Raw genomic sequence first — 26,220 nt, 5'->3', positions numbered from 1 at the left:
CTTACCCTTTCATTACTTACTTGATCAAACCACCTCACACCACATTTTATTTATTTTGCTTTGTCGCTGTCTCCCGCGTTAGCGAGGAAGTGCAAGGAAACAGACAAAAGAATGGCCCAACCAGCCCACATACACATGTATACACATATACGTCCACACACGCAAATATACATACCTATACATCTCAATGTACACTTATATATACACACACAGACATATACATATATACACATGTACATAATTCATACTGTCTGCCTTTATTTGTTCCCATCGCCACCTCGCCACATGGATTAACAACCCCCTCCCCCCTCATGTGTGCGAGGTAGCGCTAGGAAAGACAACAAAGGCCCCATTTGTTCACACTCAGTCTCTAGCTGTCATGTAATAATGCACTGAAACCACAGCTCCCTTTCCACATCCAGGCCCCACAAACTTTCCATGGTTTACCCCAGATGCTTCACATGCCCTGGTTCAATCTATTGACAGCACGTCGACCCCAGTATACCACATCATTCCAATTCACTCTATTCCTTGCACGCCTTTCACCCTCCTGCATGTTCAGGCCCCGATCACTCAAAATCTTTTTCACTCCATCTTTCCACCTAAAATTTGGTCTCCCACTTCTCCTCGTTCCCTCCACCTCCGACACATATATCCTCTTGGTCAATCTTTCCTCACTCATTCTCTCCATGTGACCAAACCATTTCAAAACACCCTCTTCTGCTCTCTCAACCACGCTCTTTTTATTTCCACACATCTCTCTTACCCTTACATTACTTACTCGATCAAACCACCTCACACCACATATTGTCCTCAAACATCTCATTTCCAGCACATCCACCCTCCTGTGCACAACTCTATCCATAGCCCATGCCTCGCAACCATACAACATTGTTGGAACCACTATATCTTCAAACATAACCATTTTTACTTTCCGAGATAATGTTCTCGACTTCCAAACATTCTTCAAGGCTCCCAGAATTTTCGCCCCCTCCCCCACCCTATGATTCACTTCCGCTTCCATGGTTCCATCCGCTGCCAGATCCACTCCCAGATATCTAAAACACTTTACTTCCTCCAGTTTTTCTCCATTCAAACTTACCTCCCAATTAACTTGACCCTCAACCCTACTGTACCTAATAACCTTGCTCTTATTCACATTTACTCTTAACTTTCTTCTTTCACACACTTTACCAAACTCAGTCACCAGCTTCTGCAGTTTCTTACATGAATCAGCCACCAGCGCTGTATCATCAGCGAACAACAACTGACTCACTTCCCAAGCTCTCTCATCCACAACAGACTGCATACTTGCCCCTCTTTCCAAAACTCTTGCATTCACCTCCCTAACAACCCCATCCATAAACAAATTAAACAACCATGGAGACATCACACACCAATGCCGCAAAACTACATCCACTGAGAACCAATCACTTTTCTCTCTTCCTACAAGTACACATGCCTTACATCCTCGATAAAAACTTTTCACTGCTTCTAACAACTTGCCTCCCACACCATATAATCTTAAAACCTTCCACAGAGCATCTCTATCAACGCTATCATTTGCCTTCTCCAGATCCATAAATGCTACATACAAATCCATTTGCTTTTCTAAGTATTTCTCACATACATTCTTCAAAGCAAACACCTGATCCACACATCCTCTACCACTTCTGAAACCACACTGCTCTTCCCCAATCTGATGCTCTGTACACGCCTTCACCCTCTCAATCAATACCCTCCCATATAATTTACCAGGAATACTCAACAAACTTATACCTCTGTAATTTGAGCACTCACTCTTATCCCCTTTGTCTTTGTACAAGGGCACTATGCAAGCATTCCGCCAATCCTCAGGCACCTCACCATGAATCATACATACATAAAATAACCTTACCCAACCAGTAAATAATACAGTCACCCCCTTTTTTAATAAATTCCACTGCAATACCATCCAAACCTGCTGCCTTGCCAGCTTTCATCTTCCGTAAAGCTTTTACTACCTCTTCTCTATTTACCAAATCATTTTCCCTAACCCTCTCACTTTGCACACCACCTCGACCAAAACACCCTATATCTGCCACTCTATCATCAAACACATTCAACAAACCTGCAAAATACTCACTCCATCTCCTTCTCACATCACCACTACTTGTTATCACCTCCCTATTAGCCCCCTTCACTGAAGTTCCCATTTGCTCCCTTGTCTTATGCACTTTATTTACCTCCTTCCAAAACATCTTTTTATTCTCCCTGAAATTTAATGATACTCTCTCACCCCTACTCTCATTTGCCCTCTTTTTCACCTCTTGCACCTTTCTCTTGACCTCCTGCCTCTTTCTTTTATACCTCTCTCACTCATTTGCATTTTTTCCCTGCAAAAATTGTTCAAATGCCTCTCTCTTCTCTTTCACTAATAATCTTACCTTCTTCATCCCACCACTCACTACCTTTTCTAATCAACCCACCTCCCACGCTTCTCATGCCACAAGCATCTTCTGTGCAATCCATCACTGATTCCCTAAATACATCCCATTCCTCCCCCACTCCCCTTACCTCCTTTGTTCTCACCTTTTTAAATTCTGTACTCAGTCTCTCCTGGTACATCCTCACACAAGTCTCCTTCCCAAGCGCACTTACTCTCACCACTCTCTTCACCCCAACATTCTCTCTTCTTTTCTGAAAACCCCCACAAATCTTCACCTTCGCCTCCACAAGATAATGATCAGACATCCCTCCAGTTGCACCTCTAAGCACATTAACATCCAAAAGTGTCTCTTTCATGCGTCTATCAATTAACACGTAATCCAATAACGCTCTCTGGCCATCTCTCCTACTTACATACGTATACATATGTATATCTCACTTTTTAAACCAGGTATTCCCAATCACCAGTCCTTTTTCAGCACATAAATCTACAAGCTCTTCACCATTTCCATTTACAACACTGAACACCCCATGTATACCAATTATTCCCTCAACTGCCACATTACTCACCTTTGCATTCAAATCACCCATCACTATAACCCGGTCTCGTGCATCAAAACCACTAACACACTCATTCAGCTGCTCCCAAAACACTTGCCTCTCATGATCTTTCTTCTTATGCCCAGGTGCATATGCACCAATAATCACCCATCTCTCTCCATCAACTTTCAGTTTTACCCATATCAATATTGAATTTACTTTCTTGCGCTCTATCACATACTCCCACAACTCCTGACTCAGGAGTAGAGCTACTCCTTCCCTTGCTCTTGTCCTCTCACTAACCCCTGACTTTACTCCCAAGACATTCCCAAACCACTCTTCCCCTTTACCCTTGAGCTTCGTTTCACTCAGAGCCAAAACATCCAGCTTCCTTTCCTCAAACATACTACCTATCTCTCCTTTTTTCTCATCTTGGTTACATCCACACACATTTAGACACCCCAATCTGAGCCTTCGAGGAGGATGAGCACTCCTCGCGTGACTCCTTCTTCTGTTTCCCCTTTTAGAAAGTTAAAATACAAGGAGGGGAGGGTTTCTGGCCCCCCGCTCCCGTCCCCTTTAGTCGCCTTCTACGACACGTGAGGAATGCGTGGGAAGTATTCTTTCTCCCCTATCCCCAGGGATAATGTCCCCAGGGATATTGTCCTCAAACATCTCATTTCCAACACATCTATCTTCCTCCACACAACCCCATTTATAGCCCATGCCTCACAACCATATAACATTGTTGGAACCACTATTCCTTCAAACATACCCATTTTTGCTCTCTGAGATAATGTTCTCAACTTCCACACATTCTTCAACACTCCCAGATCTTTCGCCCCCTCCCCCACCTTGTGACTCACTTCCACTTCCATGGTTCCATCCAATGCTAAATCCACTCCCAGATATCTAAAACATTTCACTTCCTCCAGTTTTTCTCCATTCAATCTTACCTCCAAATTATCTTGTCCCTCAATCCTACTGAAAATAGTAACCTTGCTCTTATTCACAGTTACTTTCAGCTTTCTTCTTTCACAAACTTTACCAAACTCAGTCACCAGCTTCTGCAGTTTCTCACCTGAATCAGCCACCAGCACTGTATCATCAGCGAACAACAACTGACTCACTTCCCAAGCCCTCTCATCCCCAACAGACTGCACACTTGGCCCTCTCTCCAAAACACTTGCATTCACCTCCCTAACAACCTCATCCATAAACAAATTAAACAACCATGGAGACATCACGCAACACTGCCGCAAACTGACATTCACTGGGAACCAATCACTTTCCTCTCTTCCTACCCGTACACATGCCTTACATCCTTAGTAAAAACTTTTCACTGCTTCTAGCAATTTACCTTCCACACCATATACTCTTAATACCTTCCATACAGCATCTCTATCAACTCTATCATATGCCTTCTCCAGATCCATAAATGCTATATACAAATGCATCTGTTTTTCTAAGTATTTCTCACATACATTCTTCAAAGCAAACACCTGATCCACACATCCTCTCCCACTTCTGAAACCACACTGCTCTTCCCCAATCTGATGCTCTGTACATGCCTTCACCCTCTCAATCAATACCCTCCCATATAATTTCCCAGGAATACTCAACAAACTTATACCTCTGTAATTTGAACACTCACTTTTATCCCCTTTGCCTTTCTACAATGGCACTATGCATGCATTCTGCCAATCCTCAGGCACTTCACCATGATCCATACATACACTGAATATCCTTGCCAACCAATCAACAACACAGTCATCCTCTTTTTTAATAAATTCCACTGCAATACCATCCAAACCCGCTGCCTTGCTGGCTTTCATCTTCCTCAAGGTTTTCACTACCCCTTCTCCATATACAAAACCATTCTCCCTGACCCTCACACTTCGCACACCACCTCAATCAAAGCACCCTACATCTGTCACTCTATCATCATACACATTCAACAAACCTTCAAAATACGCACTCCATCTCACTTCACTACCTGTCATTACCTCCCCATTAGCCCCCTTCACCGATGTTCCCATTTGTTCTCTTGTCTTCAGCACTTTATTTACCTCCTTCCAAAACATATTTTTATCCTCCCTATAATTCAATTATACTCTCTCACCCCAATTCTCATTTGCCCTCTTTTTCACCTCTTGTACCTTTCTCTTGACCTCCTGCCACTTTCTTTTATACATCTGCCAGCCATTTGCACTACTTCCCAGCAAAAATCATCCAAACACCCCTCCCTTCTGTTTTACTAACACTCTTAATTCTTCATCCCATAACTCATTACCTTTTCTAATCTGCCCACCTCCCATCTTTCTCATATTTTCATACTTAATCGCCATTTCCTGTATTAGCAAGGTAGCGTCAGGAACAGATAAAGAAAGGCCACATTTGTTCACATCCACTATCTTCCTAGATGGAAATACATAAATAAGATTCACTTTCTATGGGAGAAAATACACAGCCTTGACGAGGTTGACTCTAAAGGAAAAATTAAGGTACCATTTAAGCATATTTCTCTTTCTGCTGATGTGAGAGATGACTGTCATTATGGAAAATCCAATCTGATATCTCACACATGTATGAAAAATCCAATCTGATATCTCACACATGTATATCTTCAACTACATATATTTTTTTCATTCACACTCACTTGCTATTTCTCATAAGCGAGGTAGCAACAAGAACAGATGACCAAGTATCCTATTATTCTATAATCAGAACTGTGTAATTATAACATAACGAATATTTCTCACCTGGAATAGGTAAGGTTCTTGACTCAAGAAGTGGTATCAAAATGGAAATAACATCCATTGGTGCATAATCCAGATCTTCTAGCAAAAGCCAATAACCATTTGTCACTGCCTGAGGGGAAATAAGATGATAACTCAGACTTTTGAAAAGTGCATTAACATAAATGTCCTAGTCATGACATAATATTAGTAAAATCTGTTTAGTACTAGGGTCCTTTCATTAAAAATAGTCTACAGATAATGTTTTGGATTACTGATTAAATGGTAACTTTAAAGAACAGTAGTACAGCAGACATTGAAAATCATCATATAAGTCTAACCAGTACCCAAAATTTGCCAATAAGAAAAAATGCTAATCTTCAATTAGCTACCTACTCTTTATATTCTAGCCATTATCTTTAACCTTTCCCTTTACATTGGGTGGCTCAAGAGAATGCATGCACCTAATGTGAGAATAAATTTTGCAGAGCTTGACTTCTAGAAAGACAAAATAAACCTATTACCCAAATCAACAACATCAAGGCAACAACTTGGAAAAGTCTCGCTCTGAGATTAAAACCAAGTTTCTGAGCATGACAGGTAGCTGATGGTACCTGCACTAATAATCAGATAATGCAACAATCCACCTATGGTATGTGGGCTTCTTACCCATCTTCCAAAGCCAAAGTTTCTCTCACTTGAAGACGACAATTATGGTTGTCATCTTCATGGTACATGCTGCCATATATGTACACTTTAATGGAATGGAAAGCTGGAAAAATGGACAACCTGGTATGACATGGGAGGGATAATACTTAAAAAAACAAACAAAAAGTTTTGCAAATAATATTTGAGACCCAGAGTTTCCCATATTAAGACCAAGGAAGATCATAAGTTAATAGTAAATGTTAGGTTACCTTTCAATTAAATTCAAAAACAATTTTCATGGGGACCAAATTGAACGATTTTTGTGAATCATGAAATGTGAAAGGAGAATACTAATGGAGACTTGCTGAAAGTACCCATCAAATAGCATTACCATCCACAATTCTAAGGTGGGCCCATCCTTAATTCAGGAAAGACCTAACACCTACCCCTATTCATTGCGGGCAATGGCAGCAGAACTGGACCTCATTTAAGTGTTTCAGGTGAAAATAAGATCAATCGCAGGATATATTGCCTTCAAATAAAACTGCTTTGGAAAGAACATACTTTGGGTAGGGGAGAAAGAATTCTACCTCTATATTTCCTATGTGTCATAGAGGGCAACGAAAGGGAGGGAGGGAGGGGACCCTTCCTGAATTTCAAATCTTAAAACAAGAAACAAAAGAAGGAGCCAAGCAAGGAGTGTTCATCCTCCTCGAAGGCTCAGATTGGGGTGTCTGAATGTCTGTGGATGTAACCAAGATGAGAAGAAAGGAGAGATAGGTAGTATGTTTGAAGAAAGAAATCTGGTTGTTCTTTTTTGTAAAAATACTCTTAACAATTCCGGGTCAAACTGCATCTGCAGGGAATAGCTTCTTTACCATGAGACATATGAAACCTTTCACTTCATTTTCAATGCAAGCCTGATTGTTATACACAAATTATTTTAGTTAAAAACCAAAAAAGCTCCCATTAAACTACATTAATAGGGTAATTTTAGTAGCACTATAATTTGTCTTTATTTGTGAAATCTATAAAAAATTTAAGCATCTTTCGTTATTCATAATTCAACTCTGGTGGACAAATGAACTTGACCACACAGCTTCACCTCAAATATTTCTTAAAATTTGCAATTGAAATGGGTATACACAAAACCCAATGGAAGTAAACAAGGAGGTTATAGAACATAAATGTACAAACGTAAGTAAGCTTTGAGGATACAGATGAGGCACTGCCTAAATCTAGTAGCAAAAAGAATTTCTAATTAACACCTGATCCAAAAAACTTTTGAGGAAATCTGAAGTAGCAATTATACCTATAGGCTGGATGGAAAATACAGGGCAACTAGGGCTCCTTATATTATACAAAAGAAATGGGCTAACTTACCAATCAACAAAAGAATGGGAAGGAGACACTAACTGGCACAGCTTGCACTTAAAATGGATATACAGTAGAGAAATAATCAATATTACAGTGACTGATGAAGATAAAACCACCAAAAGAGAACTAAAGGAAGAATTCTCCTCTATATTTCAATCTAAACTCTTTTACACCTCAACAGGAAATCAGCACAAAAATAGCCACAAATAACAGTATGGTAAGAAGCAGGGTATAGTTGGCAACCTTATGTTCGGTCACACGGCCTGTCATAGGGGATGGGGAGAGTTAAGCATCTGGGATAATCCTTTTACTGGCTATAAACATTCTAACTAACAGACTAACTAACAGGACTAACAGAATGAAAGGTACTCTCTCCCTACATGTAGTAAGTGTGGACTCTGTAACACCTTTGCTCTGCATATGAATAAACACTGAAGAGCTTTTTTAGCTATACCTAACTAATCTCTTGCAATCAGCTTATCTCGTGTTCAGTGAATGCATGAAATATTGTGAGCAGTGAGCAACAATGTTAAGTTCAACAACAGATATATCATTGTTCCAGTACATGCTTAATTCCCAACTTAGTTGAAGTCATTCAACCTCTGTAATAAATTTCACTCACAAGAATTCTGCAACTGATTGTCAATATAACTTGTAGATTCACTAAAATTAATAAACAATAGCCAAACATATTTGGAGAATTTCCAGATATTTACAGATAAAATGAAGTGTGCAGTAAATAGCAGAAAATGCCTTAGTTTTTTCACAAATCTACCCAGCATTGTTTTCACTTCAAGTTCCTATTCAAAACCAAATATGTAGGTTTTAACTGAATTCATGTTATATTACTTTTTCTTAAAGACATCAAATATCCTTACCAGTTGTTTAAAGTTGTATGCCTATTGTGATTTTCTCAAATCACCATCTGCATCAAGCAACATTCCCTACTTTCAATCTATTAAAGCATTCCTCAAATCTACATCAGTGCTTTTAATCTTTGACACTGCTTATATTCCTCAACACGCATTCACATTCACAAAACCAACAACGTATTATGAACAAAAATGGTAAAATTTAGCAATTTTGTCTTGAAATAATTTAAAACACTTATTTTATCTACTGGCTGTACTCCTCAACTGAAGCCCTTCATTGTGTTTTGTGGTATTTCTCTTAGAAGCAATCTACAACTGCTTTCAACCTTCCTTTCCAATCAATCATACTTCTTATAAAATATGAAAATTTTAACCAGAATGACATAAGAAGCATTACTTGTGCAAGCGATCCTGGTCTCCAAACAAACTCTCCAGGTGTCTCCGTGCAGCAGTAGGTGCCAAGAAGAGTCTTGCTGTCTGTCTGATCTCCAAGCTGAACCTGTTTACAAAGGCAAAAAAGTTAAAATTTTGCATATACAAATTCACTAGTTAAGAAATACTAACATAGTAATCTCACAACTTTACTGTTTAATATTGTAAGAACACAAAAGGTTTGAAGGTGAAAAACTCTCTCTCTCTCAGGCTTTGCACTGCGAGGCCATGAGAGCTTCTACCAGATATATGGGGGTTAGAAACCTCTGATCCCCTACCTTCCCATGAGGTAAATGCCTCTCACCCTTCATTAACCATGCATTTAGTGGTAAAAAAAAACTGACTCAACTTGAGTCTACCCTTTAGCCAATGTTACCCCTATTCAGTAAAGATATTGGTGTCCCCTGTTCCTCAGTGCTAATTGATCATTCTAAAAACATACAAATCATCCCAGTGGTGGTCATTGGAGGTTGACAGAAAGGTTTTTGTAAAGAGAAAGGAAGGAGGGGTAGGAAATGAAAATAAGAGTAACAGTTTTTCTCCGGGGTTACTTCATCACATAAGCCATGATAATATACCATCCTGGAGGTGGAAGACTACAAAAAAAACTTGTCAAAGGGATAAGAAAAGCAAAATCATTACCTTAAGTCATCTTTAGCATGCCGATGTCCACAGCCCAAATAGCCGTAGCCCCATAGGCATTCCAATTCAACCTTGGACATCTACAGTAAGGTACCATTAACAGATGCTATGTTAGAGGAGTGTGCCAAAGACCTCTACTGCAAATCTCCTCCAGAAAGGTCAAAAGTGGAAGCTACCATTTTAAACTAACTTCCAAACTTGATCCACTTGTGCCATGCAAGCCACTGCATCACATGATAACTGTGTGGCCATTAGAAACTCAAGGATGGGCTGTGTTGATAGCAGTTTCTTTCCCTAAAACTCAAAGCACTGGAACTCTCTACCCTCTCATATATTTACCAATTACTACAACCAAACAAGTTTTAAAAGACACATTTCCCAATTCCTCAAAAATTCATAAATCCTTTCCCTTGTGCCGTCTTTTTTCCTTTCATAATCATCTCTATATTTCAATTAAGATCTAGCCTTGATGTGGACTTTTGGCCATGACTAGAGCCTCCAACAGAAGAAGAAAAAAAGAGTTCTGTGAAAGAATCCACGGCAAAAACATCAATAATTCCTTCCAATTCTGAACTTAGGAGGACTGTGACAGAGCGTGTATTGTGATGATTTGTGAACTGTGGTGGAATGTGGATAATTAAAATAAACCTTAAATAATCATTCCAGTAATTCATATCATTCATCAACTTGTTTGTTCAAATTCACTTTCAATGACAATTTGCATGTGACTTCAGAGACAGTGTAGCCACTTCCTTGATATGATATGTCTAAACATTGGATTACAGACTTCTTTCCACCTTCAAGAAATAACAAAGACTGCATTTACAACTCTGCCATCTTCTACATTTTCTGCACTTCCACTGTCTTCAGCATCTACATTTTCAGAAACCTCTGTAGTCCTCCCTCAATGGATCTCTTCCTCTATTCCTTTAGCATCTACGCTTGAATCTGATTCATCTTCACATTCCATTGCCCAGGTGAAAGAGGAAAGAAAAAACTCAAAAATGGTACAAAGGATGCAAGATGGATTTTCTTTGGTGACTAGTATGTTGGAAAGGATGAGCATAGGATAAAGATCAGGTCTAAAATGAAAGGAGTGCTTCCATCAAATCAATGAAACTAAGAAGTATTCTCACGGCAGGCAGGTGCCGATGACTAACAGCGTATAGTATAATGGTATCAAAGAACTGAAGATGGCAAAAAAAAACACATGAAACTGCCAACACTGGTAAAGAGGGTGGACTCTGAGCCAAATCAAAAGCATATCTAGAGAGAGATGTACTTTTTTTGGTTGTGTATAGCACAAAGGTCTGACTTTGCATTTTCTGATGAATCATCAGTAATGGAGATCCAATATCGTACCTGTGTCTTCATTTTACAGTTTTAACAGCTCAGACTGATGAAATGAAAAAGACTGTGGAGGAGTCTGATTTAAAGTTATACAGGTCATCAGAGTGCTCTGAAGTTCATTTTGGAAAATATTCGGTTAATCTCCACAAAACAGTCAGGAAGAATCTATTATCTATAAGAAGACACTGAAACTTTATTTGACATCCAAGAACAGTATGTGAAATGAAAATGCAGCAGCAAAAGCACCTCTTGAGACTGCGGAAAGAAGGTGGAGACCTGGAGTACTATACAGCACTAATGCTCCACTCACTTCACATGCTCGAGAACTTTCAGAAAATGGTAAAAAATCAGTGGCAACTCTATGTGACACTGACAAGGTAAAACAGCCACTCTTGCTTATCTGAACTTGATGGAATCTGATTAATTCCCAGGCAACAAAGATGAAAAACTGAAAAGACCACTGGAGTTATCACAGTTTGTGAAGATAAAAGACCATGGAGGTATTACAAGATCAGTGGAGGTATCACAATTTGTAAAGATAATGCCATTAAAACAAGCATTTCCCTATTCCTACTGGTATATTACACTAACAGTATGAATACTACTCATAAAGTATTTTCTATATTTATTATACTTAGTCGCTGTCTCTGGCATTAATGACATTGTGCAAGGAAATAGGCAAAAGAATAGCCCAACCCACCCACATACACATGTATATACATAAATGCCCAAAAACGCACATATACATATCTATAAATTTCAACGTATACATACATATACATACACAGACATACATACAAGTGTAAATATGTACATGCGTATATATGTATATGTCTGTGTATGTGTATGCATATCTATGTATATGTCTATATGCTGATATGTATATGTGAATATATGGACATTTATGTATATATATATGAGTCAGTTGTTGTTCGCTGATGATACAGCGCTGGTGGCTGATTCATGTGAGAAACTGCAGAAGCTGATGACTGAGTTTGGTAAAGTGTGTGAAAGAAGAAAGTTGAGAGTAAATGTGAATAAGAGCAAGGTTATTAGGTACAGTAGGGTTGAGGGTCAAGTTAATTGGGAGGTAAGTTTGAATGGAGAAAAACTGGAGGAAGTAAAGTGTTTTAGATATCTGGGAGTGGATTTGGCAGCGGATGGAACCATGGAAATGGAAGTGAGTCATAGGGTGGGGGAGGGGGCGAAAATTATGGGAGCCTTGAAGAATGTGTGGAAGTCAAGAACATTATCTCGGAAAGCAAAAATGGGTATGTTTGAGGGAATAGTGGTTCCAACAATGTTGTATGGGTGCGAGGCGTGGGCTATGGATAGAGTTGTGCGCAGGAGGGTGGATGTGTTGGAAATGAGATATCTGAGGACAATATGTGGTGTGAGGATGTTTGATCGAGTAAGTAATAATAGGGTCAGAGAGATGTGTGGTAATAAAAAGAGTGTGGTTGAGAGAGCAGAAGAGGGTGTTTTGAAATGGTCTGGTCACATGGAGAGAATGAGTGAGGAAAGATTGACCAAGAGGATATATGTGTCAGAAGTGGAGGTAACGAGGAGAAGTGGGAGACCAAATTGGAGGTGGAAAGATGGAGTGAAAAAGATTTTGAGTGATCGGGGCCTGAACATGCAGGAGGGTGAAAGGTGTGCAAGGAATAGAGTGAATTGGAATGATGTGGTATACCAGGGTCAACATGCTGTCAATGGAGTGAACCAGGGCATGTGAAGCGTCTGGGTTAAACCATGGAATGTTCTGTGGGGCCTGGATGTGGAAAGGGAGCTGTGGTTTCGGTGCATTATTACATGACAGCTAGAGACTGAGTGTGAACGAATGGGGCCTTTGTTGTCTTTTCCTAGCACTACCTCGCACAAGAGCAAGGTTATTAGGTACAGTAGGGATGAGGGTCAAGTCAATTGGGAGGTGAGTTTGAATGAAGAAAAACTGGAGGAAGTGAAGTGTTTTAGATATCTGGGAGTGGATCTGGCAGCGGATGGAACCATGGAAGCGGAAGTGGATCATAGGGTGGGGCAGGGGGCGAAAATTCTGGGGGCCTTGAAGAATGTGTGGAAGTCGAGAACATTATCTCGGAAAGCAAAAATGGGTATGTTTGAAGGAATAGTGGTTCCAATAATGTTGTATGGTTGCGAGGCGTGGGCTATGGATAGAGTTGTGCGCAGGAGGATGGATGTGCTGGAAATGAGATGTTTGAGGACAATGTGTGGTGTGAGGTGGTTTGATCGAGTGAGTAACGTAAGGGTAAGAGAGATGTGTGGAAATAAAAAGAGCGTGGTTGAGAGAGCAGAAGAGGGTGTTTTGAAGTGGTTTGGGCACATGGAGAGGATGAGTGAGGAAAGATTGACCAAGAGGATATATGTGTCGGAGGTGGAGGGAGCAAGGAGAAGAGGGAGACCAAATTGGAGGTGGAAAGATGGAGTGAAAAAGATTTTGTGTGATCGGGGCCTGAACATGCAGGAGGGTGAAAGGAGGGCAAGGAATAGAGTGAATTGGAGCGATGTGGTATACCGGGGTTGACGTGCTGTCAGTGGATTGAATCAAGGCATGTGAAGCGTCTGGGGTAAACCATGGAAAGCTGTGTAGGTATGTATATTTGCGTGTGTGGACGTATGTATATACATGTGTATGGCGGGGGGGGTTGGGCCATTTCTTTCGTCTGTTTCCTTGCGCTACCTCGCAAACGCGGGAGACAGCGACAAAGTATAAAAAAAAAAAAAAACTCGCACACGAGGGGGGGAGGGGGTTGTTATTTCATGTGTGGCAAGGTGGCGATGGGAATGACTAAAGGCAGACAGTATGAATTATGTACATGTGTATATATGTATATGTCTGTGTGTGGATTATATGTATACGTTGAGATGTATAGGTATGCATATTTGCTTGTGTGGACGTGTATGTATATACATGTGTATGTGGGGGGTTGGGCCATTCTTTCGTCTGTTTCCTTGTGCTACCTCGCTAACGCGGGAGACAGAGACAAAGCAAAATGAAATAAATAAATATGTGTATATAAGTGGATGGGCCATTCTTCATCTGTATCCTGGCGCTACTTTGCTGATGCGGGAAATGTCGATCAAGAATAATAAACAAATATATCAAGTAGTAAATAATCACCTTAAGACAAGTGTGGCAGTAACACTGTCCATTGTTGTCTCCAGTACTGATAGCACAGCAGCTTGTCCATGAACTTTACAAGGCTAAATTTGCTCTTATATTATCCATTTCTCATTCTACATGAATAAAAAATGGTCTTCACACAACTTCAACTAAAATATTTTCTTCGTGCAAGTTGAGAAAAAAATGGTCTTCATACAACTTAAAAAAAAATTATCACAGAGCCATGGATAGTAAACTTTACTAAGAGGTTAGAGGGTTAAAACACATACCTTCACAACACTGAGAACACAAGTGGACATGACTCTAACAATGACACACCAGTACTATAACAATGAAAACACAGGTTTCAGTAACATGAAGAATATTCACTATGTTTAGTGGTATTTTACAGTCATCAAGAGAGAGAGAGAGAGGAGGGGGGGGAATAGTTTTTCAGACATCAAAATTAACTAAACATGAAGAAGTAAGAGTATTAGTGAAAGAGAAGAGAGAGGCATTTGGACGATTTTTGCAGGGAAAAAATGAAATTGAGTGGGAGATGTATAAAAGAAAGAGACAGGAGGTTAAGAGAAAGGTGCATGAGGGGAAAAAAGGGCAAATGAGAGTTGGGGTGAGAGAGTATCATTAAATTTTAGGGAGAATAAAAAGAACCTGGATGTTTTAGCTCTGAGTGAAACGAAGCTCAAGGGTAAAGGGGAAGAGTGGTTTGGGAATGTCTTGGGAGTAAAGTCAGGGGTTAGTGAGAGGACAAGAGCAAGGGAAGGAGTAGCAATACTCCTGAAACAGGAGTTGTGGGAGTATGTGATAGAATGTAAGAAAGTAAATTCTCGATTAATATGGGTAAAACTGAAAGTTGATGGAGAGAGGTGGGTGATTATTGGTGCATATGCACCTGGGCATGAGAAGAAAGATCATGAGAGGCAAGTGTTTTGGGAGCAGCTGAATGAGTGTGTTAGTGGTTTTGATGCACGAGACTGGGTTATAGTGATGGGTGATTTGAATGCAAAGGTGAGTAATGTGGCAGTTGAGGGAATAATTGGTATACATGGGGTGTTCAGTGTTGTAAATGGAAATGGTGAAGAGCTTGTAGATTTATGTGCTGAAAAAGGACTGATGATTGGGAATACCTGGTTTAAAAAGCGAGATATACATAAGTATACTTATGTAAGTAGGAGAGATGGCCAGAGAGCGTTATTGGATTACGTGTTAATTGACAGGCGTGCGAAAGAGAGACTTTTGGATGTTAATGTGCTGAGAGGTGCAACTGGAGGGATGTCTGATCATTATCTTGTGGAGGCTAAGGTGAAGATTTGTATGGGTTTTCAGAAAAGAAGAGTGAATGTTGGGGTGAAGAGGGTGGTGAGAGTAAGTGAGCTTGGGAAGGAGACCTGTGTGAGGAAGTACCAGGAGAGACTGAGTACAGAATGGAAAAAGGTGAGAACAATGGAAGTAAGGGGAGTGGGGGAGGAATGGGATCTATTTAGGGAATCAGTGATGGATTGCGCAAAAGATGCTTGTGGCATGAGAAGAGTGGGAGGTGGGTTGATTAGAATGGGTAGTGAGTGGTGGGATGAAGAAGTAAGAGTATTAGTGAAAGAGAAGAGAGAGGCATTTGGACGATTTCTGCAGGGAAAAAATGCAACTGAGTGGGAGATGTATAAAAGAAAGAGACAGGAGGTCAAGAGAAAGGTGCAAGAGGTGAAAAAAAGGGCAAATGAGAGTTGGGGTGAGAGAGTATCATTAAATTTTAGGGAGAATAAAAAGATGTTCTGGAAGGAGGTAAATAAAGTGCGTAAGACAAGGGAGCAAATGGGAACTTCAGTGAAGGGCGCAAATGGGGAGGTGATAACAAGTAGTGGTGATGTGAGAAGGAGATGGAGTGAGTATTTTGAAGGTTTGTTGAACGTGTTTGATGATAGAGTGGCAGATATAGGGTGTTTTGGTCGAGGTGGTGTGCAAAGTGAGAGGGTTAGGGAAAATGATTTGGTAAACAGAGAAGAGGTAGTGAAAGCTTTGCGGAAGATGAAAGCCGGCAAGGCAGCAGGTTTGGATGGTATTGCAGTGGAATTTATTAAAAAAGGGGGTGACTGTATTGTTGACTGGTTGGTAAGGTTATTTAATGTATGTATGACTCATGGTGAGGTGCCTGAGGATTGGCAGAATGCGTGCATAGTGCCATTGTACAAAGGCAAAGGGGATAAGAGTGAGTGCTCAAATTACAGAGGTATAAGTTTGTTGAGTATTCCTGGTAAATTATATGGGAGGGTATTGATTGAGAGGGTGAAGGCATGTACAGAGCATCAGATTGGGGAAGAGCAGTGTGGTTTCAGAAGTGGTAGAGGATGTGTGGCTCAGGTGTTTGCTTTGAAGAATGTATGTGAGAAATACTTAGAAAAGCAAATGGATTTGTATGTAGCATTTATGGATCTGGAGAAGGCATATGATAGAGTTGATAGAGATGCTCTGTGGAAGGTATTAAGAATATATGGTGTGGGAGGAAAGTTGTTAGAAACAGTGAAAAGTTTTTAACGAGGATGTAAGGCATGTGTACGTGTAGGAAGAGAGGAAAGTGATTGGTTCTCAGTGAATGTAGGTTTGCGGCAGGGGTGTGTGATGTCTCCATGGTTGTTTAATTTGTTTATGGATGGGGTTGTTAGGGAGGTAAATGCAAGAGTTTTGGAAAGAGGGGCAAGTATGAAGTCTGTTGGGGATGAGAGAGCTTGGGAAGTGAGTCAGTTGTTGTTCGCTGATGATACAGCGCTGGTGGTTGATTCATGTGAGAATCTGCAGAAGCTGGTGACTGAGTTTGGTAAAGTGTGTGGAAGAAGAAAGTTAAGAGTAAATGTGAATAAGAGCAAGGTTATTAGGTACAGTAGGGTTGAGGGTCAAGTCAATTGGGAGGTGAGTTTGAATGGAGAAAAACTGGAGGAAGTGAAGTGTTTTAGATATCTGGGAGTGGATCTGGCAGCGGATGGAACCATGGAAGCGGAAGTGGATCATAGGGTGGGGGAGGGGGCGAAAATTCTGGGGGCCTTGAAGAATGTGTGGAAGTCGAGAACATTATCTCGGAAAGCAAAAATGGGTATGTTTGAAGGAATAGTGGTACCAACAATGTTGTATGGTTGCGAGGCGTGGGCTATGGATAGAGTTGTGCGCAGGAGGATGGATGTGCTGGAAATGAGATGTTTGAGGACAATGCGTGGTGTGAGGTGGTTTGATCGAGTGAGTAACGTAAGGGTAAGAGAGATGTGTGGAAATAAAAAGAGCGTGGTTGAGAGAGCAGAAGAGGGTGTTTTGAAGTGGTTTGGGCACATGGAGAGAATGAGTGAGGAAAGATTGACCAAGAGGATATATGTGTCGGAGGTGGAGGGAACGAGGAGAAGAGGGAGACCAAATTGGAGGTGGAAAGATGGAGTGAAAAAGATTTTGTGTGATCGGGGCCTGAACATGCAGGAGGGTGAAAGGAGGGCAAGGAATAGAGTGAATTGGAGCGATGTGGTATACCGGGGTTGACGTGCTGTCAGTGGATTGAATCAAGGCATGTGAAGCGTCTGGGGTAAACCATGGAAAGCTGTGTAGGTATGTATATTTGCGTGTGTGGACGTATGTATATACAGGTGTATGGGGGGGGTTGGGCCATTTTTTTCGTCTGTTTCCTTGCGCTACCTCGCAAACGCGGGAGACAGCGACAAAGTATAATAAATAAAATATAAATAAAAAGATGTTCTGGAAGGAGGTAAATAAAGTGCGTAAGACAAGGGAGCAAATGGGAACTTCAGTGAAGGGCGCAAATGGGGAGGTGATAACAAGTAGTGGTGATGTGAGGAGGAGATGGAGTGAGTATTTTGAAGGTTTGTTGAATGTGTTTGATGATAGAGTGGCAGATATAGGGTGTTTTGGTCGAGGTGGTGTGCAAAGTGAGAGGGTTAGGGAAAATGAGTTGGTAAACAGAGAAGAGGTAGTAAAAGCTTTGCGGAAGATGAAAGCCGGCAAGGCAGCAGGTTTGGATGGTATTGCAGTGGAATTTATTAAAAAAGGGGGTGACTGTATTGTTGACTGGTTGGTAAGGTTATTTAATGTATGTATGACTCATGGTGAGGTGCCTGAGGATTGGCGGAATGTGTGCATAGTGCCATTGTACAAAGGCAAAGGGGATAAGAGTGAGTGCTCAAATTACAGAGGTATAAGTTTGTTGAGTATTCCTGGTAAATTATATGGGAGGATATTGATTGAGAGGGTGAAGGCATGTACAGAGCATCAGATTGGGGAAGAGCAGTGTGGTTTCAGAAGTGGTAGAGGATGTGTGGCTCAGGTGTTTGCTTTGAAGAATGTATGTGAGAAATACTTAGAAAAGCAAATGGATTTGTATGTAGCATTTATGGATCTGGAGAAGGCATATGATAGAGTTGATAGAGATGCTCTGTGGAAGGTATTAAGAATATATGGTGTGGGAGGCAAGTTGTTAGAAGCAGTGAAAAGTTTTTATCGAGGATGTAAGGCATGTGTACGTGTAGGAAGAGAGGAAAGTGATTGGTTCTCAGTGAATGTAGGTTTGCGGCAGGGGTGTGTGATGTCTCCATGGTAGTTTAATTTGTTTATGGATGGGGTTGTTAGGGAGGTGAATGCAAGAGTTTTGGAAAGAGGGGCAAGTATGAAGTCTGTTGGGGATGAGAGAGCTTGGGAAGTGAGTCAGTTGTTGTTCGCTGATGATACAGCGCTGGTGGCTGATTCATGTGAGAAACTGCAGAAGCTGGTGACTGAGTTTGGTAAAGTGTGTGAAAGAAGAAAGTTAAGAGTAAATGTGAATAAGAGCAAGGTTATTAGGTACAGTAGGGTTGAGGGTAAGTCAATTGGGAGGTGAGTTTGAATGGAGAAAAACTGGAGGAAGTGAAGTGTTTTAGATATCTGGGAGTGGATCTGGCAGCGGATGGAACCATGGAAGCGGAAGTGGATCATAGGGTGGGGGAGGGGGCGAAAATTCTGGGAGCCTTGAAGAATGTGTGGAAGTCGAGAACATTATCTCGGAAAGCAAAAATGGGTATGGTTGAAGGAATAGGGGTGCCAACAATGTTGTATGGTTGCGAGGCGTGGGCTATGGATAGAGTTGTGCGCAGGAGGATGGATGTGCTGGAAATGAGATGTTTGAGGACAATGTGTGGTGTGAGGTGGTTTGATCGAGTAAGTAATGTAAGGGTAAGAGAGATGTGTGGAAATAAAAAGAGCGTGGTTGAGAGAGCAGAAGAGGGTGTTCTGAAATGGTTCGGGCACATGGAGAGAATGAGTGAGGAAAGATTGACCAAGAGAATATATGTGTCGGAGGTGGAGGGAACGAGGAGAAGAGGGAGACCAAATTGGAGGTGGAAAGATGGAGTGAAAAAGATTTTGTGTGATCAGGGCCTGAGCATGCAGGAGGGTGAAAGGAGGGCAAGGAATAGAGTGAATTGGAGCGATGTGGTATACCGGGGTTGACGTGCTGTCAGTGGATTGAATCAAGGCATGTGAAGCGTCTGGGGTAAACCATGGAAAGCTGTGTAGGTATGTATATTTGCGTGTGTGGACGTATGTATATACATGTGTATGGGGGTGGGTTGGGCCATTTCTTCGTCTGTTTCCTTGCGCTACCTCGCAAACGCGGGAGACAGCAAAAAAAAAAAAAAAAAAAAAAAAAAAAAAAAAAAAAAAAAAAAAAACATTTACCTCAGTAGAAAATCTTATCAAATTTGAATTCACAAAGTAGATGTATTACAGCACAGATTGCAAGATAATAAAGCAGATATGTAAGAAGAAAACGAATTCAAACTGTAGCCCTCAGAATATGAATGAACAGCTGAAGAACGGGAGCCATAACTTTCGGTTGGGAATGGAGTGGTAGGTCCATGAAAATTACACAACATGGGCCAATCAGACAAACAGCTAGATACAAGGGAACTAAGGGAGAGAAAATCCAGAAACAGGATAAATTTGAGATCAAGTCTCAATGCAATAACAAGCATGCAGGATACCAAAGCCGGCAACAAAGGATTTTTCAAAGTTGCTATACTGGTTAACCTTCATTAGATAAGCTTTTCCACTGCAACTATCCAACAGGAAAAGAGAAGTTTGAGCTTTGATGTGAAAGCAAAACCAACAAGTGGGCTCTGTTGCTAGTGTCAAGGCTTTCTTCTTCAACTGTTAAGTTCGCATATCAACTCCTGTTTCAAGATGATGCATTAGAATAACATATAGCATTACCTTTGTCAAAATTGGGGCTTTCAATCGTCCAGTGACACGAGCCAGATGCTCCACAAGTGATGTTTTCCCACTTCCGACAGCTCCCTCTATTAATACTGGATGACCTCGACACACTGCCAGAGATACTCCCTCTAGGTTACGGTCAGTGGATGGTAGAGTTACTAAACAACCCTCCTTCTGTTGGGAGAGAGAAAAACACATAAAAACCAGCACTGATACAGATATTTTCTCTAACAGTCCAAAAGCTTAAAAAGAGCAGCACAGTTAATCAAAACAGTCAACAGAAAACTTATAAAACCATTAAGGCAAAAACCAAGTGATGCTGTTATTGCACTCTACAAAAACATCACATCCAAACCAAATATAAAGGCAAGTGTATAATTAAAAGAACGTGAAATAAAGTGTAAAAAGAGTGACTACTAGCAAGTGGGAGAATTACTAACCCTCCACTCTTCCTATTCACTTGTGCACCACTCTTTTAATAAAATTTACTCACTGCTTCTACCAGCTTTCCCCTAGACAGTATATGTGTAGCACCTTCTAAAAAGTTTCTCTGTCAACCCTTACTGCTTTAAACATATTCATAATAACTGGCAGCAAATGGAAAGAGTATATATAAGAAAATGCAATGAATCACATACAATGGTATCCCTCTTCAAAAACTTGTCAATATGCTTACCTGCCTTGAAGACTGCCTCCAAGTGAGTTCTTGTTCAAAGGATAACAACCTAAATCATATGTGATCACTGACAAAGCCATAGAATACATTTTCTCTTGCATTTGAAACTTAATCTTTTGGTGAGTACATTACATCATCTGCATGTGCTAAAAAGCAAGAGGATATATACAAACAATCACAGACCAACGGAAAGATCCATGGAAGTAAGGCAAATTAAGAGATGTACCTGGCATGCTAATTGAATTTATATAAAGTCTCATAATACAGAAATCAAAGACTTGAAAAGTTAACTATACAATCTAAGGATATTGACAAACTCTTGTTCCAGTCATCCATATCAATTATGAGTGAGCCCCAACAGGTAAATTTTAGGTAAATTTTCAGATAAGCTGTGTTATTACATTTTTAGTAAATGACATAATCAAACAACTCCCAAAATCTGGCACTTGCAAGGGTAATGGAGTTCACATGAAACTCCTAGCACTTCAAGTGCTACAAAAGTATCCATCATTACTTTAGTCTAAATTGTACATCTAAGTACAGTGAATCAATACAGTTGTCTTGTTTATAAAACCAATATAAACATATTTTTTGGAGATAAATCTCCACAGATTATAATGATTTACTCATTCCACAACCAAGTCCCCTTTGTGACATGAAATATCATGTGCTAACAGAAGGTGCCACTCTACATAGTTCCAGTCCACTGTGAAATCAATTCTAAACATGTGGTAGTCACCTGCATTATACAAGGGGTCCCCACTGTGTAATCAATTCTAAACATGTGGTAGTCATCTGTGTTATACAAGGGGTCCTTGATATACGTCAGGGTTAAGTCCCTGAAAAACACGACTTGGAGTAAAATTTTCCACATGAGGAATACTGTAATCAGCTTCAGATATGTTCTTAACCCATGTCCAGCAGCACCTAACTTACATATATGTACCTAAAATCCATACTAAATACATATGTGTAACACACAATCAATAATAAGGAATTCAAAAGACAAATGTTCTGTTATTTTTCCCTCGGAAATGGACAGGTCAGGCTTGCTGGATCATTTGCTTCACTTTCACCATAATATCGTCAGTGTTCTTGACACACATTGATTGGAGGTTATCTGAGTTGGCATGCAACATCAACAAACCATTCTTCATTTCTACAGCCCTTTATGACATCCAGTTCTATGTTGAGAATAAGACTATTATGTTGCCTCTTGCAAACACTACAAAACTTTCCTCTGGAACTAGATTTTTCAATGATGGCGTAAGATTACAGGGATATAACACAACATAGTATACTAAAGCACAAAGCACTCACAACATACATCCAATACATAGTGTACAACTGGGTGAAAGTCAGGGGGAGGGATGCTGCATGACAACAGGGTACACACAAGAAACCATTCTCACCCTCTCAGCATCCAGACAGAATGGAGGTTTAGGTTATGTTGATAACCTCTGCTTTCAATGGCAAATCTTAGTGTGAGACTTTTCAACATACAGTGATTTAGTTTCCCTAATAAACTAAAGACATATATGTGAAACGACACAACATGAAGGGGCTTGCAACTGGTACACTCTGTGCTTGTTATTTCTGTATTTTGCCCTTACAACAGCATCCAACAAATGTCCAAGATTCAGTGATGAGTGTGATGAGTTAATGGTATAAAAGAAAACCACCACTTACACCAACAACAATGAATATGGAGAGGGAGGCAACAGTATGGCGGGCATGTGGTTCATGTGTGGAGCAGCAGCAGGAACACTGTGTCAGGTGATGAGGGTGGTGAGAGTGTGGTGGGGAGCAGTAATGATGTGTGTGATGAGGGAGACAACAGTACGGCAGGTACCAGTTGCAATGTGTGACGTGGGAGACATCAGTGTAGCATCTACCAGTAGCAATGTGTGTGATGAGGAGTAAGGCAAGGGTGCAGTGGAGAGTAGTGCTGATGTGTGTGTGGAAAAGGAGGATACTGTGTGGCAGGAAGCAGTAGCAATGTGTGTGGGGAAAGAGGGAGACGAAAGAGTGGCAGGGAGTAGTAGCAATGTGTGTGGGGAAGTATGGCGGTGAAAATGTGATGGGATGCTGTAACGCCAAGCAAAGGAGGTAGTAATGTGTGTGTTGAGGGAGGAGCCACTGTGATGGGGAGCTGCAGCAATGTGTGTGGTGAGACTGAATACAGTCTGACATGGAGCAGTAGCAATGTGCGGAGAGATAAAGGAAGTGACAGTATGGTGAGGAGCAGTAGTGATGTGAATGATGAGAAAGACAACAATGTGGCAGGCGGTGGAAGCAATGTGTGCAGAGACAAGGGATGTGACACAGTGGAAGGAAGCAGTGGGAAAGTGTGTGGGAAGGGAGGTGACAGTGTGGGGTGGAACAGTACCAGTAGTGATGTATGTGATATGGAGGGTGCAATCAAGAACAGCATGGCAAGAAGCTGTAGCAATATGTAAAGAAAGGAAAGCAGCAGCAGTGTATATGAAGTGGCAGGGAGGCAACAAAAAAGAAGCAATGTGTACGATGAGGAAGATAGGGACAGTGTGATGGAGAGCAGCAGCAGTGGTGTGTGTGTGTGTTGTTCTTTCTTTTTTTCGGGGGAAGCAACGATGTGGTGAGGAGAGTAGCTGCAAGGTGGTTGGAAATGAAGAGAACAGCCTGGCAATGATCTGTTTGTTGAGGGAGGTGACAGCATGGCATGGAGCTGCAATGCTGTGTACGGTGAGGGAGGTAAGAATGTGGTAGGAAGTGGGAATATGGTTACCTATTTGGAGTAATATCATAAGCCAATATTCCAGTTTCATGATAAGAGAAGTGGACCAGGCAATATGATACAGTGGTTAAATTGATGAAAACTACTATTGTCGTTTGTGTAAATAAATTATACATTTCCCTTTTCCATAGCCAGAGGATGAACCATTATGTGACATTCATATCTCATTTCATTTCAAGCTAGAAGTTTCAGTTTTCTAAATTATTTCTTCCATTTTTCATATGTATATATATATATATATATATATATATATATATATATATATATATATGTATATATATATATATATATATATATCCCTGGGGATAGGGGAGAAAGAATACTTCCCACGTATTCCCTGCGTGTCGTAGAAGGCGACTAAAAGGGAAGGGAGCGGGGGGCTGGAAATCCTCCCCTCTCATTTTTTTTTTTTTTTTTTTTTCCCCCCAAAAGAAGGAACAGAGAAGAGGGCCAGATGAGGATATTCCCTCAAAGGCCCAGTCCTCTGTTCTTAACGCTACCTCGCTATCGCGGGAAATAGCGAATAGTATGAAAAAAAAAAATATATATATATATATATATATATATATATATATATATTGGATGTCTGGGAGTGGATCTGGCAGCGGATGGAACCATGGAGGCGGGGGTGGATCGTGGGGTGGGGGAGGGGGCGAAGGTTCTGGGAGCCTTGGGGGGTGTGTGGAGGTCGAGAGCATTATCTCAAAGAGCGGGGGTGGGTGTGTTTGAGGGAATGGTGGTTCTGGCAGTGTTGTGTGGTTGCGGGGCGTGGGCTGTGGATGGGGTGATGCGCGGGAGGATGGATGTGCTGGAGGTGAGATGTTTGGGGATGGTGTGTGGTGTGAGGTGGTTTGATCGAGTGGGTGGCGTGGGGGTGAGAGAGATGTGTGGAAATTAAAAGAGCGTGATTGAGAGAGCAGAAGAGGGTGTTTTGCATTGGTTTGGGCACATGGAGAGAATGAGTGAGGAAAGATTGACCAAGAGGATATATGTGTCGGAGGTGGAGGGAATGAGGAGAAGAGGGAGACCAAATTGGAGGTGGAAAGATGGAGTGAAAAAGATTTTGTGTGATCGGGGCCTGAACATGCAGGAGGGTGAAAGGAGGGCAAGGAATAGAGTGAATTGGAGCGATGTGGTATACCGGGGTTGACGTGCTGTCAGTGGATTGAATCAGGGCAGGTGAAGCATCTGGGGTAAACCATGGAAAGCTGTGTAGGTATGTATATTTGCGTGTGTGGACGTATGTATATACATGGGTATGGGGGTGGGTTGGGCCATTTCTTTCGTCTGTTTCCTTGCGCTACCTCGCAAACGCGGGAGACAGCGACAAAGTATAAAAAAAAAAAAAAAAATATATATATATATATATATATATATATATATATATATATATATAAAAAATATATATATATATATATCTATGTTTATATTTATTTATATATTATACTTTGTCGCTGTCTCCTGCGTTTGAGAGGTAGCGCAAGGAAACAGACGAAAGAAATGGCCCAACCCCCCCCCCATACAAATGTATATACATACGTCCACACACGCAAATATACATACCTACACAGCTTTCCATGTTTTGCCCCAGACGCTTCACATGCCTTGATTCAATCCACTGACAGCACGTCAACCCCGGTATACCACATCGCTCCAATTCACTCTATTCCTTGCCCTCCTTTCACCCTCCTGCATGTTCAGGCCCCAATCACACAAAATCTTTTTCACTCCATCTTTCCACCTCCAATTTGGTCTCCCTCTTCTCCTCGTTCCCTCCACCTCCGACACATATATCCTCTTGGTCAATCTTTCCTCACTCATTCTCTCCATGTGCCCAAACCACTTCAAAACACCCTCTTCTACTCTCTCAACCACGCTCTTTTTATTTCCACACATCTCTCTTACCCTTACGTTACTCACTCGATCAAACCACCTCACACCACACATTGTCCTCAAACATCTCATTTCCAGCACATCCATCCTCCTGCGCACAACTCTATCCATAGCCCACGCCTCGCAACCATACAACATTGTTGGAATCAATATTCCTTCAAACATACCCATTTTTGCTTTCCGAGAAAATGTTCTCAACTTCCACACATTCTTCAAGGCCCCCAGAATTTTCGCCCCCTCCCCCACCCTATGATCCACTTCCGCTTCCATGGTTCCATCCGCTGCCAGATCCACTCCCAGATATCTAAAACACTTCACTTCCTCCAGTTTTTCTCCATTCAAACTCACCTCCCAATTGACTTGACCCTCAACCCTACTGTACCTAATAACCTTGCTCTTATTCACATTTACTCTTAAATATCTTCTTCCACACACTTTACCAAACTCAGTCACCAGCTTCTGCAGTTTCTCAC

General features: G+C 41.1%; 1 protein-coding gene across 1 annotated transcript in view; it reads right to left on the bottom strand.

Moving 5' to 3' along the window:
* The window catches only part of LOC139748641 (midasin), a 355,039-nt gene that overhangs the window by 316,960 nt on the left and 11,859 nt on the right, over positions 1–26,220 (bottom strand). Inside the window, exons 2-4 of the mRNA XM_071661871.1 lie at positions 20,400–20,576; positions 9,000–9,101; positions 5,730–5,838 (exon numbers count right to left, since the gene is read on the bottom strand). Coding sequence (XP_071517972.1) covers positions 5,730–5,838; positions 9,000–9,101; positions 20,400–20,576 — 388 coding nt within the window. The remainder of the gene's footprint in view (positions 1–5,729; positions 5,839–8,999; positions 9,102–20,399; positions 20,577–26,220) is intronic.

The sequence above is a fragment of the Panulirus ornatus genome, chromosome 5 (genome assembly GCF_036320965.1).
Source record: "Panulirus ornatus isolate Po-2019 chromosome 5, ASM3632096v1, whole genome shotgun sequence".
NCBI lineage: Eukaryota > Metazoa > Arthropoda > Malacostraca > Decapoda > Palinuridae > Panulirus > Panulirus ornatus.
The sequence above is the reverse complement of the archived record's forward strand: the minus strand, read 5'-3'. Positions and strand labels throughout refer to the sequence as shown.